Source organism: Psammomys obesus, unplaced genomic scaffold (assembly GCF_907164565.1).
Source record: "Psammomys obesus unplaced genomic scaffold, mPsaObe1.curated_primary_1811, whole genome shotgun sequence".
Lineage (NCBI taxonomy): Eukaryota > Metazoa > Chordata > Mammalia > Rodentia > Muridae > Psammomys > Psammomys obesus.
The window spans coordinates 12,191,457-12,211,643 of NW_026596244.1; the positions used below are offsets into that span (position 1 = coordinate 12,191,457).

General features: G+C 47.1%; 1 protein-coding gene across 6 annotated transcripts in view; it reads right to left on the bottom strand.

The window, feature by feature from the left end:
- Window positions 1-20,187, bottom strand: part of Trim2 (tripartite motif containing 2) — a 120,563-nt gene that overhangs the window by 11,046 nt on the left and 89,330 nt on the right. For all 6 annotated transcript variants that reach the window (XM_055596663.1, XM_055596662.1, XM_055596666.1 and 3 more), the window contains exons 6-10: window positions 18,677-19,400; window positions 7,955-8,058; window positions 7,387-7,554; window positions 2,833-3,001; window positions 1,724-1,794 (exon numbers count right to left, since the gene is read on the bottom strand). In XM_055596663.1, coding sequence (XP_055452638.1) covers window positions 1,724-1,794; window positions 2,833-3,001; window positions 7,387-7,554; window positions 7,955-8,058; window positions 18,677-19,400 — 1,236 coding nt within the window. The remainder of the gene's footprint in view (window positions 1-1,723; window positions 1,795-2,832; window positions 3,002-7,386; window positions 7,555-7,954; window positions 8,059-18,676; window positions 19,401-20,187) is intronic.

The window sequence follows — 20,187 nt, forward strand, 5'->3', positions numbered from 1 at the left end:
ATCGCCCCTTTCCATTCACCGAGACCCCTCAGTGGAAGTTGCCCATAGAGAATGCAGCTGTGTGAGACTGATGCTGACTGGTTCTCTGCCACTAAGCCATGCCAACAGCCACGCCTCAGGGAACAGCGGCAGAAAAGCAACCCTGCTTCCCTTCCCCTCACCCTCCCTAGCCTCAACGCCCATTGTTTTCTACTTTTGGCAGGAGGATTTGGCTCCCCTCAAAAAGCTCAAAACCACCGGCACAGTGGTGCACGCCTGTAATCCCAGCACTTGGGGAAGCAGAGACAGGTGGATCTCTGTGAGTTCAAGGCCAGCCTGGTCTACAAAGTACAGGACAACCAAGTCTACACAGGGAAACCCTGTCTCAAAAAAACCAAAATGAATGAATGAATGAATGAATGAATGAATGAAAGCTCAAAGTCTTTCTATTTACTCAGATGAAGATGATAGCGTGAGGAATGAAGCAGAGAAAGGCCTAGGAGTGAGAGAACCTATGGGATGGAAAGTCCTGCCCCTCACCTGCCTAGCCAGTTACTGACATCAATGAGTCCTCACTAAGCTGGTTGTTCAAGGCATAAACTTTAGCTGTTGGCTGACTACATGTTGAACTTAAATAAACATAAGGTGTAGCTCACCTTTATCATGCTAATCACTCTTATTTGATGTAAACAGAAAGCTGATAATTATACAAAATTTTTTTGTTTCTTTTTTTAACCCTCCCTCCCTCGCTCTGGGAATTGAACCCAGGGTCTTGACTGTGTGAGGGCTCAACCTTCAGCCCAACCCTAGAAACAAATGCAACCTTAACATCAAATGCTTGCCAGTGTGCTGACGTGCTGACCTGCACACCTTGCATGGGCCATGGGTCACTCCTGGGGAGGACCCACAACTCCTAACCGTGGTGGGTCCCCGTGTGGTGCGGCTTTCCATAGTAAGACCGCTAAGTAGAGTTGTCTGTCTATCTCTCTCTCTATCTCTCTATCTAATCTATCTCTCTATCTATCTCTCTATCTTTCTCTATCAATCCATCTATCTGTCTGTCTGTCCGTCTGTCCGTCTGTCTATCTATCTAGCTATTATCTATCATCAATCTGTCTATCTAATCTATCTGTCTGTCTGTCTGTCTATCTATCTATCTGAGACAGGGTTTCTCTGTGCAGCCCTGGCTGTCCTGGAACTCACTCTAGACCAGGGTGGCCTCGAACTCAGATCTCCCTGCCTCTGCCTCCTGGATGCTGGGATTAAGGCCGTTATTTACTATGTTGCACCAAGTGCAAGTCGGCACTGGACAAGGTAAGTCTGTGATACACTGTGTAGACAGCCACTGGCTGGTGCCTGGCCTGCCCCTAGTCTGTCGCCGTAGCAGGCTTCTACATTTTTAAAGGCCTTATGCTGCAGAAGAGCTAAACAGTGAAGTTTTGGTTTGTTGACTAGCAGTGAATGGAAGAAGCAGGTAAGCTCCAGAAAGCTCTGTCTCTGTGTCCAAGCAACTATTTCACAATTTTTAAATCACACCCATTAATCCCAGTTTCCAACAAAGAAACAGATGGCCGCCATCATTTATCCACAAGTATGCCAGCCGGTGCTACAACCTTCGTGTTTAAGCTGCAGAGACCCCATGGCTTACTCCATTCGGCTCCGAGTGTCTTACATTATCTTCAACTAGAGCGGTTTCCCTGTAAAAGCAGCTCGGAGTTAACAACAGGGGAAGTGCTAATAGTACCTTGACGGAATGGTTATGGAAATCTGTAACGATGATCTCATTATTGCTATTTACAGCTGCAAAATGGGGACCTGCAATAAAATGGGGGAAACACATGAGCGCTCCATCAGCAGTCGCTGCCACACAGGACAAGCTTAGCACATTGACTAAAGGGCAAAGGACCAGAGCCCCAGTCACTCAGGCAGGCTTCCAGCTCCTGGTAAGCCAGGTCCTGCTTGTTTCTCAGCCTGTGACTCTCTGCCCGGGGCCTCTCCCACCAAGCCCCTAAGAGTGGCAGTCCCAAGGAAGTGGGATGAGCAGGGAGTACCCTGACCCTTCTCCGTACAGCCCCCCGTAAGCTACGCTCACCACCTCTCACCACCTGATGGTTTTTGCCAAGCAGGCAGGTGAGGGAGTCCCACAAAGTCTACCACAGTCATTCAGCCCTGGGAAAGAGACTCCAAAATATAATTTTTCTTCGAAAGAAAAAGTGGGTGGAAAATCCACCCTTTATAATATTGAGTGACTGTTGAGAATGTGGCCAGACAGAGGAGAGAATGAGCACGGAGAAACATGATGCCAGCTAGCGCTAAATCCCGCAAGCATCCTCTGAGAGGAAAATTGGTAGACGGGGCTCAGCCTTTTCCTGCGGATAGGCACATCCAAACAAGCTTGTGACTGCAACGGGAAAAAAAGAGACTGCCTTTGTTGCTCTTGGCAAATGCTCTACCCTCCACCTCTCTTGCAGTGAGATTAAAACCCATCCAAAGGCTAAAGAGAAATGTAGCCATTGAAGTTTGAATGATTGAGACATTCATTGTTCTTCAAACACATGTGGGTTTTTTTTTTTAATTTTTATTTTAAAATGTATTATTTTATTTAATACAAATGTTTGGAAATCCAGTATCTGCTGCCACATTGTCAACTGAGCCTCCTCACCACAGCTGAGACGTGTCCGCTTTGTTTCTGCTTAGGCTCGGCCCCCGCTCTTCCCCCAAAGCCAGCACACACACTGGGGACAGGGGTGGGGGCGGGGTGGAGGTGGGGGCACCTTCAACATGCTCAAACATCATGCAAGTGTGAGCAGAACAGGCATAAAAAGGGGGCTTACATATTACCGTCAAGTGTACCTGCAAACTGCCTGTCCCCGTTTCCTCGGCTACCAAACCTGGTGACTATTTTCCCGTTGGGCTGGAAGATGAACACGCAGCACGCCTTGTTGTCCACCACAATAATGTGGCCGTTGCGGTCCACAGAAACTCCTTTGGGCCCCATCAGTTTTCCTGATCCGATTTTTGTCTGTTAGAGACAAACATGGAAACTGAATACACACACTGAAGTTCAAAGCATGGCAGAAACCAACCTGAAGCCAGTTAGCGGTCTCAGGAAAACGTTTGCTCGAATGTTCCGAGTGCCACGTGGAACAATGGTGTCTCTATCCCAGAAAACTGGCTCTGCCACAGTCGGCATGTGCTAGCGACATCTGTAGAAAAGCCGCAGTTTGAAGACATCTGCCCTGAAATTTGGGCCACAGTGCCCTTCTGAATGGACACTTGGTAAAAAGCCACAGCGCTGGAGAAAGACATCTCACTCCTGTCACGTGCTTTGAGCACATGTGAAGCTGCACAGACAGGTTCACTCCCTTTACCCTTAGGATTCCTTATTTTTTCCTAAAACCTTTTAAGGCAATAATATATAATATAATGATAGTTAACATTATTTTAAGAATAAAATAATGTCAGTTTTAGTGTAAGCAAAATAATAGCAAGCAGTCACGAAGCGGAAGCCATCACGATTGCGGCTATATTTCACACTCAGCACTCAAACCTCAGACATGTGCCATTAAAAGTTACTGGAATTAAGTTCTGCATGGTTAGAAGTAGCATCTATTCCCTTCACTGTCCTGGACTCAAAGCCTACCTCACTTCCCGCTTTGTAAGTGGTACTCAGCTAACATTTGTTTATTTCATTAAAAAACCAGAGTCTAGAATTACTTAAGAGCTAACCTGATCCTGGTTACCATTTGTGTGTGTGTATGTATGTTTATATGTATGTATGTATGTGTGCATGCATGTGTATATGTGGGGGGGTAAGTGTCTATGTGTGGTACATGTATGTAGAGGACAGGAGTCAACTTTGGATGCTCTTCACTAAGGGATTTGAGACAGAGCCTGTGATTGGTTTTGAGCTTGCCCTCTATTCTGGCCGGCTGGTCCAGCACCCCCTGGGATCCGCCCTCCTTAGCCTCTCCAGCAGCATTATCATGCTGACTTCTTTTAAACATCTGTCACACGGATCAAACTCAGGTCCTCATGCTTCTACCGCACCTTAGGAACTGAGCCGTCTTCCCAGCTACCAGTTCATGGCTAACTCCTCTCATTTCCACAGGGAGGGCAAAGCATTCAATTTTTATTAACCATATGTTCACATATGCTTTAGTTCTTCATTTACAGATTCAATCAACCTCATATCAAAGTCTCTACTGACACATGAAGACTTTCTTTTCACTATTCTTTAAACAACACAACAAATATCTACAAGGCATTTGGATTGTATTAGGTATAAGGAATCTTATAGATTCAAAATATAAAGGTGTATATAGCGATATGAAAACTATCATTTTAAGAACCTGAAAAATCTCGGGTCTTGGTGTCCATGGGGTCCTGGAAGTACCCCACATGGAGACTGGACCTCTGGGAGGAAAAGTCCGACTGCAGCGTCTGTAGTCTAGAAGGCGGGGTCAGTGGGAGCAAGAGGAACCCTTACTTTTTAGGTTATACTTTTCTGTGCACATATTTTTAAAGCCTGCTTGTGTTATCTTTCACATTAAAAACGAACCCCACCAGTTCCGTTTCATAAGTCCTGCTGCACAGCCTTCTCTCCCATGCTAGCACTGGCTGATGGAAATCTGTGAGCAAGAGATGAACAATTTCGGTTTTTTTAGATTTATTTATTTCACATTATGTGTATGAGTCTTTTGCCTACATGTATGTCTGTGTGTGCTTCGTGACCCCAGAGGTCAGAAGAAGGCATCAGATCCCCTGGAGTCGGAGTTACAAATGGTTGTGAGCCGCCATGCGGGCACTGGAGTCTCAAGAACAGCAAACGCTTCATCTGCTGAACCGCCTCTGCAATTGCTCCACCCGCTGAGCCATTTCTCCGGCCTCCTCCATATGTATCCTTAATTTCCTAATACAGTGGTGGAGCTTTCTGTGAGTAGGACTTCTCATGTGACTATTTTTCTAAGTTTACAGATCATGAAGACTCAGGGGTGATAGCCTTAGAGCGGAGAGACGCAATTACTTTGAAAGGAAACATCTTGTCTTAGGCCAGAGAGTCCCTTGTGGAAGTCTGATTCTGATGCTTCAAAAAAGCCCCAGGATCAAAGAGGCAGAGATCAAGGGGCAGGCCCTCTGCTCGCTACTGCCCGATCCGACTGCTACCTAACACATGAACAACAGCAGTGGCCGCGTAGGATGACCCAGCCATACAATGCCAAGTGGATCACTGCCTAGAAGGCTGTCTTAGTGCCACCCTGGGATGCCAGCTGGGCAGAGCCACAAAGCACAACTTAAAGCTGAGACCGACCGTCCTGTTCCTCGCCTCCCACAGTTGCTCCCGTTCCGCTGCACTGAACTCTTCAGGTGAAATAAGAAGCCACGCTTCGCTGTTCCCCTGCTGTCTTAGAACTGGAAGAACCGTGAAATGGGAGCACTTAACTCAACGAATGGCTCAGAAGTTGAAGAGGGAAAAGTTGAGATATTTTAGAATACAGTGGCCATAAAGGTCACCATATTTGTGATACATACCACAAATATGTATAATATGTTATATATAATATATAAATTCTGGCTACATAAGGCTCTCAGCAGGGCTGGGAGATACAAGCCATGAAGGAAAATGAAAGGAAAAATATAGAAGGAAGCAGAGAAGGATAAATATTAGCCTACAAAACGGATGTCTATAAAAAAGGTAACAAGACGTTACACAGCTGGATAATTGGGAATAAATATGAAGACTGCGCTATGATGACAGTAAAATCAGTTCACCGTTAAAGAAGCAAAAACAATAATCTCGTGGCACCAAGTTGTAGCCTGCACACCTGGGGAACTTTTTACTGTGCGCAAATGTTTCCACGAGCACGTGCTATCCTTTCACTTTAATGGGTTCTAACCAACATCTGTCCTAGGGATTCTTCTGCAATGGGCAATATCCTGCACCTCCCACTAGAGGGCAGGAGTGCTCCACAGTGTGCACTGCATTCACTGGCCAATTTTAGGACTTCGGTTCTTCTAAATATTTATTATAAGGTATTGAATTATCAAGTCATGAGCGTATAAGGTCTCAATCAGGGAGCCCTTCCCTCTTAGCTAGCAAACTCTTGCTCAGCATGCAAAAGCTATTGTAGTGTTCGACAATTATTTTCTTAGAGTCTAAAACAAGAAGAGGTGGGATTTCTACAAACTAGGGGACTTCCGGGAGGGCAGCAAACAGTCCTCTCCACATTCTTACCAGAGTTGTCCTACTTGGGTGTTGGAAGATACGGAAAGCAAGAGCTTTCCGTGCCGATGGCCACTGTGTGGGGTGGTCAGGTTTGCAGCGGCACAAAAGGTCCAGGGGCTACTGAAGACCCCCAGTGTTGGTGGCCCGCCTTCACCTCCTTAGGCCTGGCCTCGCTCAGAACGAGGCTCCACGAGAGTGAAAACCTGTAACTTCTCTCTAAATACCATCTTGCAAATGTCACGCGTGACTGTGACAACCCAAAGTGTGGAAGAACTGGCTTCAGCCCTGTCAGTTCAGCTCCGCTGTCCTTTTCCTCCCCAGCTATATGTGGCATTCTCTAGTGCTGTGTTCTCGCTTTCAGCAAATAATTACGACTGACATTTCTTTCTTTATGTTTTTAAAATTATTATTATTATTTAATTTTTCAAAACAGATTTTTCTGTGTACCCCTGGCTGGCCTGGACTCACTTTGTAGACCAGGCTGGCCTTGAACCCACAGAGATCCGTCTGCCTCTGCCTCCCGAGTGCTGGGATTGCAGGCATGCGCCACCAATGCCCAGCTATGCCTGACATCTCTTGAGTATTGGGTTTTTTTCCTCAATGTGGCTGTGTAGGTTTTACAGGTGAAAAATGTGCATTACAATGTTGTTTCTCCCTTGTTTTCTGCCGCAGGCCTGAGAAAGTAGAAGGCATCTTGTGGCAGCCTGGAAATTAATTTGGAGATCACAAACTACCTCTTTATGACCCTTTTCAGGAGGCTTTTTTTTTTTTTTTTTAACTCCAATTGAGGTAACCAATAGTTTTCCAACAAACATGATTCTTTAAAGCAAACAAGCAACTATTGCTTTATAAATCTATTGCTTTATAAAACTATTAAATCACCTTTGGAGTACATATGGGTGTGTGTACGCATGTATGTGTGAACGAGCATCTATACGCATGCGTCTATCTGCATGTGTGTAAATGTATGTATGCACATATGTGAATATATGAATGTGTACATGTGTGGGCGTGAAAGAGAGAAAACAAGTTTATAAAATTAGCACAGTTACTCGCTCTCATTTAATAAAACCGAGATTGAGGACTCTATATGAAGAATTATGGAATCCTGGCTTGGATTAAACCAAGAACCTAGGTTAGCGTCACGCTTCTCGTTTGCATTCCGCAGTGGCCGCTCTCACCTTGAACTTGCCGTCGCTGGAGAAAATGCTAACCCACTTGTTATCGTAGTCTGCGATGATGATGTCCCCGCCGGGGTGCACCGCCACCCCCGTGGGCCGCTGCAGCTGCCCGGGGGACCGGCCTCGGATGCCGAAGCGACTCTTGAACTGGCCGTCATTGGAAAATATCTGTACAAGGAATTTACCTCTGTTAGAGTCTGAACAAGCACAGAAATCACCGCGGCAGGAAAAGGCATCTGCCAAATGCACCACAGATCAGAAGAAGCCAAGGCTGCTTCAAAAAGCCCCTCCCCAACACACACACACACACACACACACACACACACACACACACACTCACACACTCACACACTCAGACACACACACACACACACACACTCACACACTCACACACACACACACACACACACACACTCACACACTCAGACACACACGCATACACACACAAAGGGAAAGTCTGCATGTAAATCTTGTTTCTTCTCCACACCATTCCCTTGACTCTAACCTAGAGACTCGCACACCTACCTCCAGGCAGCACAAACAGCCAAGGGAACACGCAGGGCCGTACCTGTACACACTGGTTGTTACTGTCTGCAATTAATATCTTTCCAGTCGTAGAGGCAGCTACACCCTGCAGGTTCGTGAACTCGCCTTTGTTTCTTCCTTTGGTACCTAACAGTAAGTGAGAAAGCGGAGAAAGTCAGTTGTAGAGCGTTAGGTTAGCGAGAGGACAATTCAGGCTTCCGTAAGTGGCCTGAGAGCATCGTCCTTCCCCTCAGCCAGGTGCACGTGACCAAGCCGCATCCACAGCCTCTGCTGCCTTTGACTGACATATATATATATGGGGAGGTGGAAGGGACTTCCCCTATGACTTAACCTAGAGACTACTAGACTTCGCCTTCAGATCAATAAAGTCTTTACAAAATCATTTTTAGTCAAATGCTAACTTTCAGCAATCTGAAGCTCAGTATTAGCACAGTTAAAATATATTTGGCCTTCACAAAGAAATAATAAAAATATTCCAGCCCCTGAGCTACAACAAAACGGGTGTTTTTAGGTTTTGTCTGGATCTCAGTCTTGCTGCATAGCTCTCAGGGCAGCCTGGACGCCAGGCTTTCAGAGCACGCGTGCCTCTAACCCCACAGATGTTGTGAGCAAGTGCTCTGTAATTCCTGATAACCTCACCCTTACTTAGTTTTTCATTTTTGGTTTTTTTGACAGGGTCTCCTATGTGTGTCCCAGACTGGCTTGAGTTTGCTCCTTGTCTCCCTAGTGCTGGGCATAAGGTCAAATCTATCAAAGATGCCCACTAGAAAGAAAGAAGGTAAAACTGTTTCATCTGCATGTTAACAGTTCTCTTTTTATTTAAAAAAAAAAAATTTGAATAACTTGTTTCAATAGAACTCTGAGTATTAATGGATGGAAACAGATAAACTGCCTAAAAGTGACTTAGAAAGAAGCTTAAATTTTAATTCTTAGTGAGAAAAAAATTATAACTTATATTAAAAGAGAAATGTAATGTTTTTAGCCGTCAATACAGTCAGCGCTTGAGGAAAGAGCAGAGGACAGCAGATGACAGGTGTCGGCTGAAGTGAACAATCCCGCAGCAGACTGGCTGGGGCTGTGCAGGACAATTTTGGTCAGCTGGTTTTCACCAGATCCCAATGACCAAAGTCAGGACCCTCTCAAGTTTACTTGTGTGATCTGTGTCTAATGTCTCCAAGCATGAGAGAGAAAAACAAATAAAACAAAAATAAACAGAGAAACCTAACCAGCCAACCAAACAAAAACCCCTCAGATCCCCCAAGGTCAGGTCCTGCATCATGAAGGAAACCACTATCCATCAAATGTGTCACTTGCCCCAAGGGACCCTTGCAACAGGCATGGATGCAGAATGATGAACAGGTTTTAAAGCTGGTGTGTGAGAGCAGGGTGTACCCAAATGGAGCGCCAGCAGGTTCAAAGCCACCCTGCACAACAACTGTGAGCTCCAGGCTCACAACAAATAAACAGACAATAAAATAGATAAAAAGATAGAGAGGCCAGACGGTATCTGGGCAGACAGACAAGAAAGGAGCGGTTAGCCCTTTAAAGGGGCAGGCAGTGATAAGACTTGTTTGGGGCCTCTTCCTGCTGATGTCTGAACAACTGCACGTGGGAAGAGCAAAACTGAGGACAGGAAAGGAAAGAATTCTACAGTGATCATTTTACAAACATCTTTTTAAAGCTGGTAAGCCCAGGGCTTCTAAGAAAAATAAAAACCCAAACTCCGGATTTTTCAAAAATACACCTATAATCCCAGCACACAAGAGAATGGGGTGAAGAAGGAAAGGGCTTGAGACAGATGGTCCCTGTCCCAAAACAAATAAATAAGTTTGAAGACTGATAAACAAAAGTCTGACATTATCAGAAGGGGGCAGCAGGACTGATCTGAAGCAAGAGTCTTGCGGCCCATGGATGAGGTGTTTCTGCAAGGTCAATTCTACAAGCCGGGACTCAACCTCTGGAACCCTGAAAAGGTGGAAAAGAGAACAGACACATGTGTTTTCCTCTGCCCTTCACACAGAGAGGCAGTGGCCTGTGTCACACACGCGCACACACACAAATAATAAACGCATTTCCTTAAACAGCCTTATGCCTGGGATTAGGACAGTAACAGAAGAAATGACCTGAAGGAAACCCAGTTCTGTAGAATCGCATATGTGGAATTGGTAATGTCCCCACAGCCACAGGCTGACGGGAAACACAGGGGATAGGTAGGCCACAAGACACCTGAGTGGGCGAATGTTGATCTGCTGCCCTTCCTGTCCAGATAGGGACAATCAGCACCTGCGGATCTCCTTCATTTACCCTTTGTCTGTTCCTTGAAGGACAAAGCTATTGTGTTTCTGGAAGGCTCAATGGGTGGCAGGAAGTGGAGGAAACAGTGCTAGTGAAAGCCAACACTGTCCTGAGGAAAAGATCCCGTTTGCTTTCTAGACCACACAGGTGATGTGGAATAAGGAAAACACAGGTGCCCAAAACACCAACACATTTTGTGCTGTACAGAAATAAGGCTGTGGTCTGGGCGTCAGCAGAAATCAAATGCATTTGGGGGCAGGAAGACATTTAGTCAGACTCCACGCTACTGCAGGCAGAATCCAGGGCAGGGAGAGTCTGTCCCTTTGCCAGGAAGGAGAGGGGCTTGGAAGCTGCCAACCCTGGCTCGCCAGCGCAGCGGAACAGAGCACGCTGCTGGAAAGAGCTTCCGGAAGCCCCTGGCGAGGAGGCAGGCAGCCTGGCTCTCAGGCACCATCAGCCTGAATCTGCTGCTCCATTTGTACATAAAACCACAGGTTGGAGGAAAACCACTTGCACGCTAACTGGGCCTGGCTCAGCGAGGCCACTCAGCAGGTAAGTCTTTACCACTCAGGAACATCCAAGCTTGAGCTCCTGCCCTGAATCCGAGAGAGAGAGAGAGAGAGAGAGAGAGATGTCCTCTGACATTCACATGCACACCTGCAGTCACACACACAGATGCAGACACACACACACACACAGATACCCATCTCACACAGACACACAAACACACACACCACCACCATCACCAACAACAAACTACTACTTAAATTTCATAATAGTAAAACATCCCTGTCTCCCGTCTGTCCTCCTCCTCTTCCCACCCTCTCTCTTCCCAGGGACTAAGGACCATCTCAGCCTTGTCCAGGCCTGTGCTGTATCTGGCCTTCATCCTGACAGCACCTTCTGTCTTGACGGAGAGTCCCATCACTTGTGAAAGCAAGGGGATGAGCCTTTTCCTGAAGCCTGGAGCACACGGCTCGACACACTCTTGAAAGACTAAGGATGCTGATTACTTTTTTCTGGCAGTTGAAGTAGACACTGAGCAGCTGTGGTATCAGATGGCAGAATGTTCAAGTGTTTAGTGTCATGGAATTTTCATCCAGCAACATGGCTGCTCTGGCAAGGGATCACATCCAAAGACCTTCTAGGTTTATGTGATCTGGCTAGAATACAGACTCGCTCTGGATTATAGTATGATCTAGATGGAATGCAGACACACCCTCAGTACACACCTCTAATCCCAAACAATGAAGGTAAGGTCAGTTTGTAGAAGGAAGCAGCCATGTTTGAAGGCGAAGTCTAATTGAGGGGCAAAGTGACAAAGCAGAGAAAGATTGGACAAAATGAGTCAGAGGTAAGAAATGTCCAACTCTCACGAGAACAGGACAGGAAAGAAAGGCAACGTAAGAGCAGTGCAGGGAGAGACAGAGAAAAGGAGAGTTTTTATGGAGAGTTTCTTACCAGGACAGTTTTACAGAGACAGGGGGCACAGAAAACAAGCTAGACACAGGTGAAGACAGAACAAGCCAGAGGATGAAGAACCAAAAGATTAAAACATATTGTCATAACTGGTTTGAGGCCGAGGCAGAGCAATTCAGTCAGAAGCCAGTTTAAATCAGTCAACTTGGACAGGCGTTTAAGCCAGAACAACTGAGTGGACCAGGCAGCGAGAGTTCAGAAAAAGCTAGACAGGCTTGGGGACAGCTCCCATCTCATCCCTTCATCTGAGGAATAAAAACAGCAGTTTTTAGTTTGGAAAGTAGCTTACCATGACAATGAAGGAAATAGAAATGACAGAAGTTGGGAATTATTTGGGACCAGGCTTTACATTTCCTGCTCCTTGGTAAATCCCAGCTGGTCTACAGACCAGTCTCTCCGTCCTCTCTACCGTATTCTAAATGAGTGAAGAAGGCTGGTGATGTGTCTTAGTCATAGAGCATTGTACAAGACCTTAGGTTTAATCCTTAGCCACACAGGCTTGTGCACACACAGACATACACACACAGACACACACATAGACACACACACACACAGACACACACACACACACACTCATGCACCCTTGCATGTGCACATACGCGTACACAGAACATTGAAAATATGTGATGAAAAAGTTCTTTCATAACACTGATATGTAAACCATACAAACATTGATAAAACTTAGCAAATCATTTCTTGTCTATTTTCATGTAAAAGATTCATTTCACAATTGTGTTGGCTACTAACTAATCAACAGAAATTTAAGGAAGCTATAAATAAGTTAGCAATCATTTCTTAAGATAATTAAACTAGCCCGGCAGTGGTGGCACACAGCTTTAATCCCAGCACTTGGGAGGTAGAGGTAGGTGGATCTCTGGTATACAGAGTGAGTTCCAGGACAACTAGGGCCACACACACACACACACACACACACACACACACATACACACACACAGAAAAAGAGAGAGAGAGAGAGAGAGAGAGAGAGAGAGAGAGAGAACAAAACAAAATAAGCTTTTTTTTTTTCCTGGATGATAAGCTATCTATGACTCACAAGAGGAATTTTCACACCCACAGCTTCTGAACTCTGTTCCCCTCGACCACTTCCAAATGCCCAGGAGGTGAACCCTTAAACTGAATCCAGGGAATTTACAATGTGTATCTCCTCCCACTACCTTCCCCCACTTGGTCTGCACGATGCTTTGAATGAAAGAATCTACCAAGATGTTACTGAGGTTTGAATCTACTGCAGTATCTACGGCAGGACACTGAACCAGACAGGTGCTTACAGATGCCTGCTAAGTGAGTGAAAGCACAAATAAGTTATTAATGAGCAGCCGGAAATTAGAACTCATGTTGCATTGTGAGAAATGAAATGTTCAGCAGCTGCACAGCACTTTCTTATAAACTCTCCCATGAGTCATCAGGAATAATATCATTCCCATTATGCAGATGAGGAGCTAGACACATCAGAGAACAAAACTGCATTTTCCCAATACACAAACACATGCTTTTCTTTCTTTCTTTACTTTGTTTGTTGTCCACTCCTTAATTCTCATGGTTTCGAGCCATCCTACAGGGGTGCGGGGAACTGAACTCAGGCCCTCTGCAATAGCAGCCATCTCTCCAGCCCCAGGTTGCGTCTCTTTAGACGCTAGCATGACAGGTTTCCTCAGGCTCATGTGGATCATATTTTCTCTTAAAGCCCTTTAGAGAACTCCAACCCCATCACACGTAATTGCTTGCCTGTATCCCTCCCTCGGCCATGAGCCCCCTGTGAAGGAGTGCCATCTCTCCCGGTCTGCACTGCACTCAAGCTGGGAGGCAGAGTGTCACCCGGAGGTCCTCAGCCTGCAGCAGTACTGGGAGCTGGTTGAGCTAAGATGCAAGGCTTCGTGGAAGGAAGCTAATTCATTAGTGGCATACCTTGAAGAAGCTATGGGGACTCCAGCTTCTACTCTCCCTGACTTTCCTTCCCAGTCACCATGAGGTCAGAACGTCATTTCAGCATGTCTTCCCCAAAGCAATGGGACCCACAAACCGTCTACTGGAACCTCCAAAACTGTGGGTCAAAACACAGCCTTTCTCTTTTTCAGTTAATTTCTCAAAGAGTTTGTTATAGGACTAGAAACCCTGTTATCGCACACGGCACAGTGCCTGGTACTTCATGAGTACAGTAACAGGGGCTGTATCTGCTTCCGCTCGCAACAAAGAGAGAGCTCCCAAGGACAAGACTCTCAAGGGACTAAGGTAGAAAACAGCTCTTTTTGTTTTTGTTTTTTTGAGACAGGGTTTCTCTGTGTAGCTATGGCTGCCCTGGACTCACTTTGTAGAACAGACTGGCCTCCAGCTCACAGTGATCCTCCTGCCTCTGCCTCCCTGAGTACTCAGGTTAAAGGCGTACTCCACCATGCCTGGCCTGAGGTAGAGAATCTTATCTTAGAGCTTATTAACATAACCTCCGGCGTCACAGACTTTAGGGAAGAAAGTGGTTTACAAAGGCAAGGAGCAGGCCATGAAATAATGGAGTATATTTTTAGAACTTTTATGCACATGCTACATGAATTCTATTCTGTTCTGTCCTGGCCTGTCCCGTTCATTCCGTTCTGTTCTGTATACATTTTCTATTCTACATGCTGGCGGGCCAGTCCCAGAAGGATGCTCTGAGCTGGACCATCTCTCTAGCCCTCCACATCCGCTTAAAATGGCATGCTCTAGAGTACAAATGAGTGCTTCATTCAGCTTCCTGCTAACTCATTAAGGAATGGCAAATGAATTACATATTTTTAAACAATTCAGTTGTGATTGTTTTTCTCCCTCCCACATCTTCCATTTCGCCTTTGTTCAGTGATGCTCTTTGTAGCTGACTAAACCAGCTCATACCTCCTAGTCAGCAAGCCCCAGGGAGCAATTTCTGCCTTCCCGGAAACTGTCACCAAGAGGAACTCATTCACAATTATTTCCCAGTACAATATTCGAGAGACGCCATAGTTCACTTGCAGTGGGCAGTCAGTTAAGTTGCCCTCCATGGGAGGTACCACACCACACACTCTGGAAAACCGCAGAAGTTGAGGGGTGTTTTAAAGGCGTAGCTTTCACTTCTTTAAGTCTGCATTCCTTCTACGAGAAGGATAATTATATATTACCCTGATTATAAGGCCGGATAGGGGCTGAGGGGCTTGGGAGGGAGCTCTGATCTGCGGCATTTGCTCATTTCCAAAGTTTAAATAATCCTTGGTGATTTCAAGTTAATATCATGGAACCATTGAATAAGCTGGCAGTCGCTGCCTCCAGCATACTTATACATATATAATAGACATATATGTCTATTATACTGCAGAGTTATCAGAACTGAAACAGTATTATACCTACTACAGATATTTATTAAGATGGCACAGTGCCTGACTCAGAAAATCCCTGTTCCCTTTTCTTGTTTCCAGTCACCATCTAGAGTTCTGTTACTGTGTCTGTGTGTGTGTGTGTGTGTGTGTGCGTAGATTTTGTTTGTTTGTTTGTTTGTTTGTTGGGGGGGTTAAAACAGCGTCTCACCACGTAGCCCTGGCTGTCCTGTGTAGACCCACTGTGTAGACCAGGCTGGCCTTGAACTCAGAGATCTGTCCGAATCTGCTTCCAGAGTGCTGGGATTAAAAATGTGCAGCACCAAACCCAGCTTGAGTTCCTTTAACTTGTATCAATATAACATTTCCTTGAGGCTCCTGATTAAAGTAACGCTCCAGGGATCAAACTCATAGGATGGGGAACAGTGCCTTCACGCACTGAGCCATCTCACTGGCCCAATGGCCGTCACACCTTGATGCGACTCCAGTGGACTTCTGAGTGTTGCTGGGGATGACCAATGGCACAATGGCATCACCCCTGACCTCAAGGAACTTACAATCTTATTGAGAAGTGAGACCAAGGCATAAATAATAACAGCAGTCGCTATGGATTTTGAATGAGAAAATAGTAGAATTCAGGCTTGGCGTGATCAAGTGTGAGGACACAGAGGGTGTTTGAGGAGCTGTGGGCTCCCTCGCTTTTGTCCAATCACATCGCTTTTCACTCTTCTGTCCTTTGCTCACTCGGCAAAGATGTGTGATGTGAGTCTGTCAGTCATATTCTCTCATCCTTACCTTTCCTCTGCTCCTTGCACTGCTCCCTCTGCCTGCTAATTCCACCTGTTGACTCGGGTAAATCCTACTAATTTCAGGATCAAAGTCCTTATTATTGTAGTTTTCTATCACTCGTCCTCAGTAGCTGACCAGGTAGGTCATCTACCAATTTCAGGATTAAAGTCCTTATTATTATAGTTTTCTATCACTCGTCCTCAGCAGCTGACCAAGTAGGTCATCTATCTGTCACACAAAATTGTAAGCTCCCCAGGAAGAAGGTGACATTTCTGTCATCTTTGAATATATTCATTATCTAGCATACTGTCTGTCAGTGTCGGGTGCCCTAGGACATTTACTGTGTCTGGATTTAGGACACGAAGTTAAAGAATTAAAACCACAACAAAAACCTTAGGGATATTTTAAACCAATTATGTAAAAGATCTGAACACTGAACCCCAAGAATCATTTATAAAAGAACTTAAGAAGCTATTAATAAGCAGAAAGATACACTGTGCTCGTGGATTGGAAGAACACAAACTGGTAAAAACCCCATTCTACCCAAAGTATCCGACAAATTCAATGCAGTTCTCACCAAAATTCCAAAGACATTTTTCACAGAAGTAGAAAAAGCAATGCTAAAATTCATATGTAACCACAGAAACCTCCAAAGAGCTAAAGCAATTTTTGAAGAAAAAGAGCAAAGCCGGAGACATTATGTGATTTCAACATCTGCTTCAAAGCTATCCTGACAAAAACAGAATAATATCAGCACAAAAAGGACACACACACAAACATATACTTAGACACAGTGTGTGTGTGTGCATGCATGTGTGTGTGTGTGTGTATGTGTGTGTGTGTATCACCTGTGTGGTTAATTGATTTATGACAAAGAACATCAGGCAACGGGACAGGAGAGTCTCCTCAATAAATGGTGCTGGGAAATCCAGATATTGACATGCAGATTTTTAGATGCTGCCCTCAGATCAAATACAAAGAGCAACAGAAACTGGACTAAAGAGTCAGGAGGAGGCACAGGGAAAGGCTCATGACACTGGTTTGAGAGCACCAGCAGCCAAGCTAAACAGAAGGGAAGAAAGCCTATGACAACCAGACATCTACTAAAAATAGAGGAAGAGCTGAAATAATTTCATAATCTTTCTTTTTTGTTTTCTATTTGTCTCCTCACTCTGGTGATTGTTTTGTTTGTTGAACAGTAACTTTTCAGTTTGATGCTTTTGCTTTTGTTCCCAATGTTGAAGGAATTACGAAAAGCATTGCTTATGTAACCGAGGCTGGTCTTGAACTCGCAACCCTGCCCCAGCCTCTCAGAGCTGGAACTATAGAGGTATACCAATACATCTGGCTCCAAACAACTCCACTCCACGGTGAGAAAACAACCTAGGGCCAACGAGATGGCTCAGGCAGGTAAAGACTCGCCAGAGACAAGATAAATGCTGATGAAGATGCGGACAACGGTGAGCCTGACCACTGCTGAGGAAAAGATGCACTTGTAGTCGCTAGGTAAACAGTACGAAGCTTCCTCATGTAACTAAAAATGGTGCTAAAACTGGTACTAACATATAGTCCAGGACTACTGCTAGGATTTCCCCAAAAGAAATGAAACTGGCATATCAAAGAGAATACGACGAGGTCACTATTTTTTTTTTTTTTTGAGACTATCAATGTGACAACATGGACGAATCTAAAGGACAATTTGCACTTTATGAACGTGGAAGCTGAAGTTGGGAGAAGTGTAAGCAGAGGAACTAGAGTGGCAGGCTCCAGGCCTGTCTGTTCGAGCTTATCCCTGGAACCATGCTAATGAGGTGGCCAAGAAAGGCACGCTCTGATTGGACAAGTCACATGTCATTCCGCAGGCAACTCAGCGAACTGAGCTCCGAGGAGCCTCAGTTTCCCATGGTCCGTGGAAAACAGATGGTGACAAGCTTGCCCTGTTAACCCTTCCCTCCCAGAGCACACACTCGCACACGTGTGACAGCAGATTGCCAGCCTTGGAAGTTCCACGGTAGAAATATGTTTCTATTCCAAGCATGTAGCTCTCTCAGGCCCTGAGATATAGACACAGTATGGGTTGTGAGGCAGGCTGCAGGTACTTTTTGAGAGAAAATGCAAGCTTTGCTTTTCTTTAAGCACGGCTGCGCCCTGGTTTTGGTTTACATTCAGGGTGCTTTCCCTTGAGAAAATAAGCAGTAAAAACAAACCTAAGTAAAAAAGCGACAGGCGATAAATCAGAGGGAGGGGCAGCTTGCATTCCCATCTCTGAGCTCCCGCCACACCTTCTGGCTTCATCCCGACCCCGCCCCGAGCCCGTTCCCTTCTCCACCCTGAGCTCTTAGGAGGGGTTCTCCAGTTCTGCACAGCTGGCTGGCCTGCACAGCTGGCCTCCCAATCCTAGCAGGAGCGGAGGTGAGAGGTATTCAAATTATGGGACTGCCTCTGCCCAAGCCCACAGATTTCACAGAAATGCAAGAATTTGCCTGAGGCAAGGTTCCCTCTGACTTTGGGTTAGGCAGGAGTCCTCTAAGACACTTCCACCAAAGCGAGAATGGTTCTGAATTTCCTTTACCATTTCCAGGCTATGAATGTTTTCTGTTTTCTTTTTCTTTCCCTCCCTCCCTCTCTCTCTATCTCTCTCTTTTTTGATTCCTGCTTGAGTTTCTCCCTGGCTGCGCTTACCTCTTAAAGAGGAAAAGGAGGGACAGGGAAGGAGGGGGGAGCAGGAGAGGAAGAAGCATTTGGAAAGCGCCCGCACGCACCAGGCTGACAAAACAACCCAGAAGCTGGCCACCCGCTGGACAGCCGGATCCGGGGAGGCGGCAGCGGCGGCCCCTCCTTACCCACTCGGAAGATGAGGTCGTCCTCGATGGGGTTCTCTTTTCTCTTGCCGGTGCTGTACATGCTGGCGGGTCTCTTCACCGCCTTCTGCTTGACGTGGCCGCTGCCGGGGGACTTGACGCGCCGCTTCACGCCCTCGGTGGTGGGGGACACGTCGGCGGAGCGGATGACCTTGAGCTTGAACGGGCTGCCTCGGATGTGCTGGTCGTAGAGCCTGAGCGACAGGGTGAAGTCCCCCTCCTTCTGCACGGTGTAGAGGAACTCGTAGGTGCCGTTCTTGTTGTCCAGGATCTCGCCGTCCGCCACGCTGCCGTCGGGGGTGCTGAGCTCGGCGGTGAGGTAGGCGTTGCCCGTCTTGCACAGCTCTCCGTCTTTGTCCTTGGTGGTGATGGTGACGGACATGGGCTGCCCGATGACGGTCTGCCGGAGCCCCTCGCCCGTGGCCACGGTCTCCGAGGCGACGGCGTTGGTGGTGAGGATGCTGCCCAGATTGTGGATGGACTTCTTGAGGCCCTCGGTCTCCACGACGAAGTCCAGCTGGTCGTTCTCGCGCGGGTGCAGGGGGAAGTCCCGGGCCGCCAGCTCCGTGAGCTTCTCGCTCATCTGCTTCTTCACCAGCAGCACCTCGGTCTCCGTGCCGTGGTTGAGGGCCTGCGCCGTGAAGCTGCTGCAGCTCTTGATGCTCTCCTGGCCCTGCAGCAGGGTGTCCAGCTGCGACTGCAGCACCTGCGGGCACACGGGGCAGTGAGCGCCGCCTGCAGGCGGGACGCCGCGCGCGCAGGCGCGGCCGGAGACGCGGCGGCGCTGCCAGGGAGAGCCGGCTCCCGCGCCCGCCCACTCCGGTGCCGCGCCACCCTCTGCGGTCCGGGTGCGCGGCGAGCCCGCGCGGAATGCGAAGTCGCCCGCCCGGCACCTCCTGGAGATTTCCCTCCCGCCTCCCGCGCCCGCCTCCCCACCCACGCCAGCATTTCTGGCGTCACCTGTTCACTGGGGCAAACAGAAAGGACGCCACCGACCGCACACAGATTGTTTGCGTGCGGTGAACTAGTCCTTCCCGGCGGTGGCTGTCCCCGAGGGTCACGGCTGTTCGTCTCCACCTCAGGGAGCGAACCGCAGCCGTTTGCACAGTCCCCACACCTGAGTACCAGCTGCTCTCCTCCCTGGCTTGGGCAACAGACTTGCAGGGCCAAACAAAGGCGCAGTCAGGTTCTCGTTGAAGTTGAGGAACAGGTTAGTGTGGGTGAGAGAGCACTTAACAGACATCCTAATTAAGGAGCACTTTCCGGGCAGCCTGAAAGCCTGAAACATGACGACATGCTTCCTCTCCTTATGCCAAACTGAACTGCCACAGGAGGCCACAGAACCCCAGGTTTGCCGATAGAGAAAAGCCTGTACAGCGGTGACATTGAAGGGCCCGTGTAGCAAGATACACACACGCGTGCGCGCGCGCGCGCACACACACACACACACACATACACACACACACACACACACACACACACACACACACACA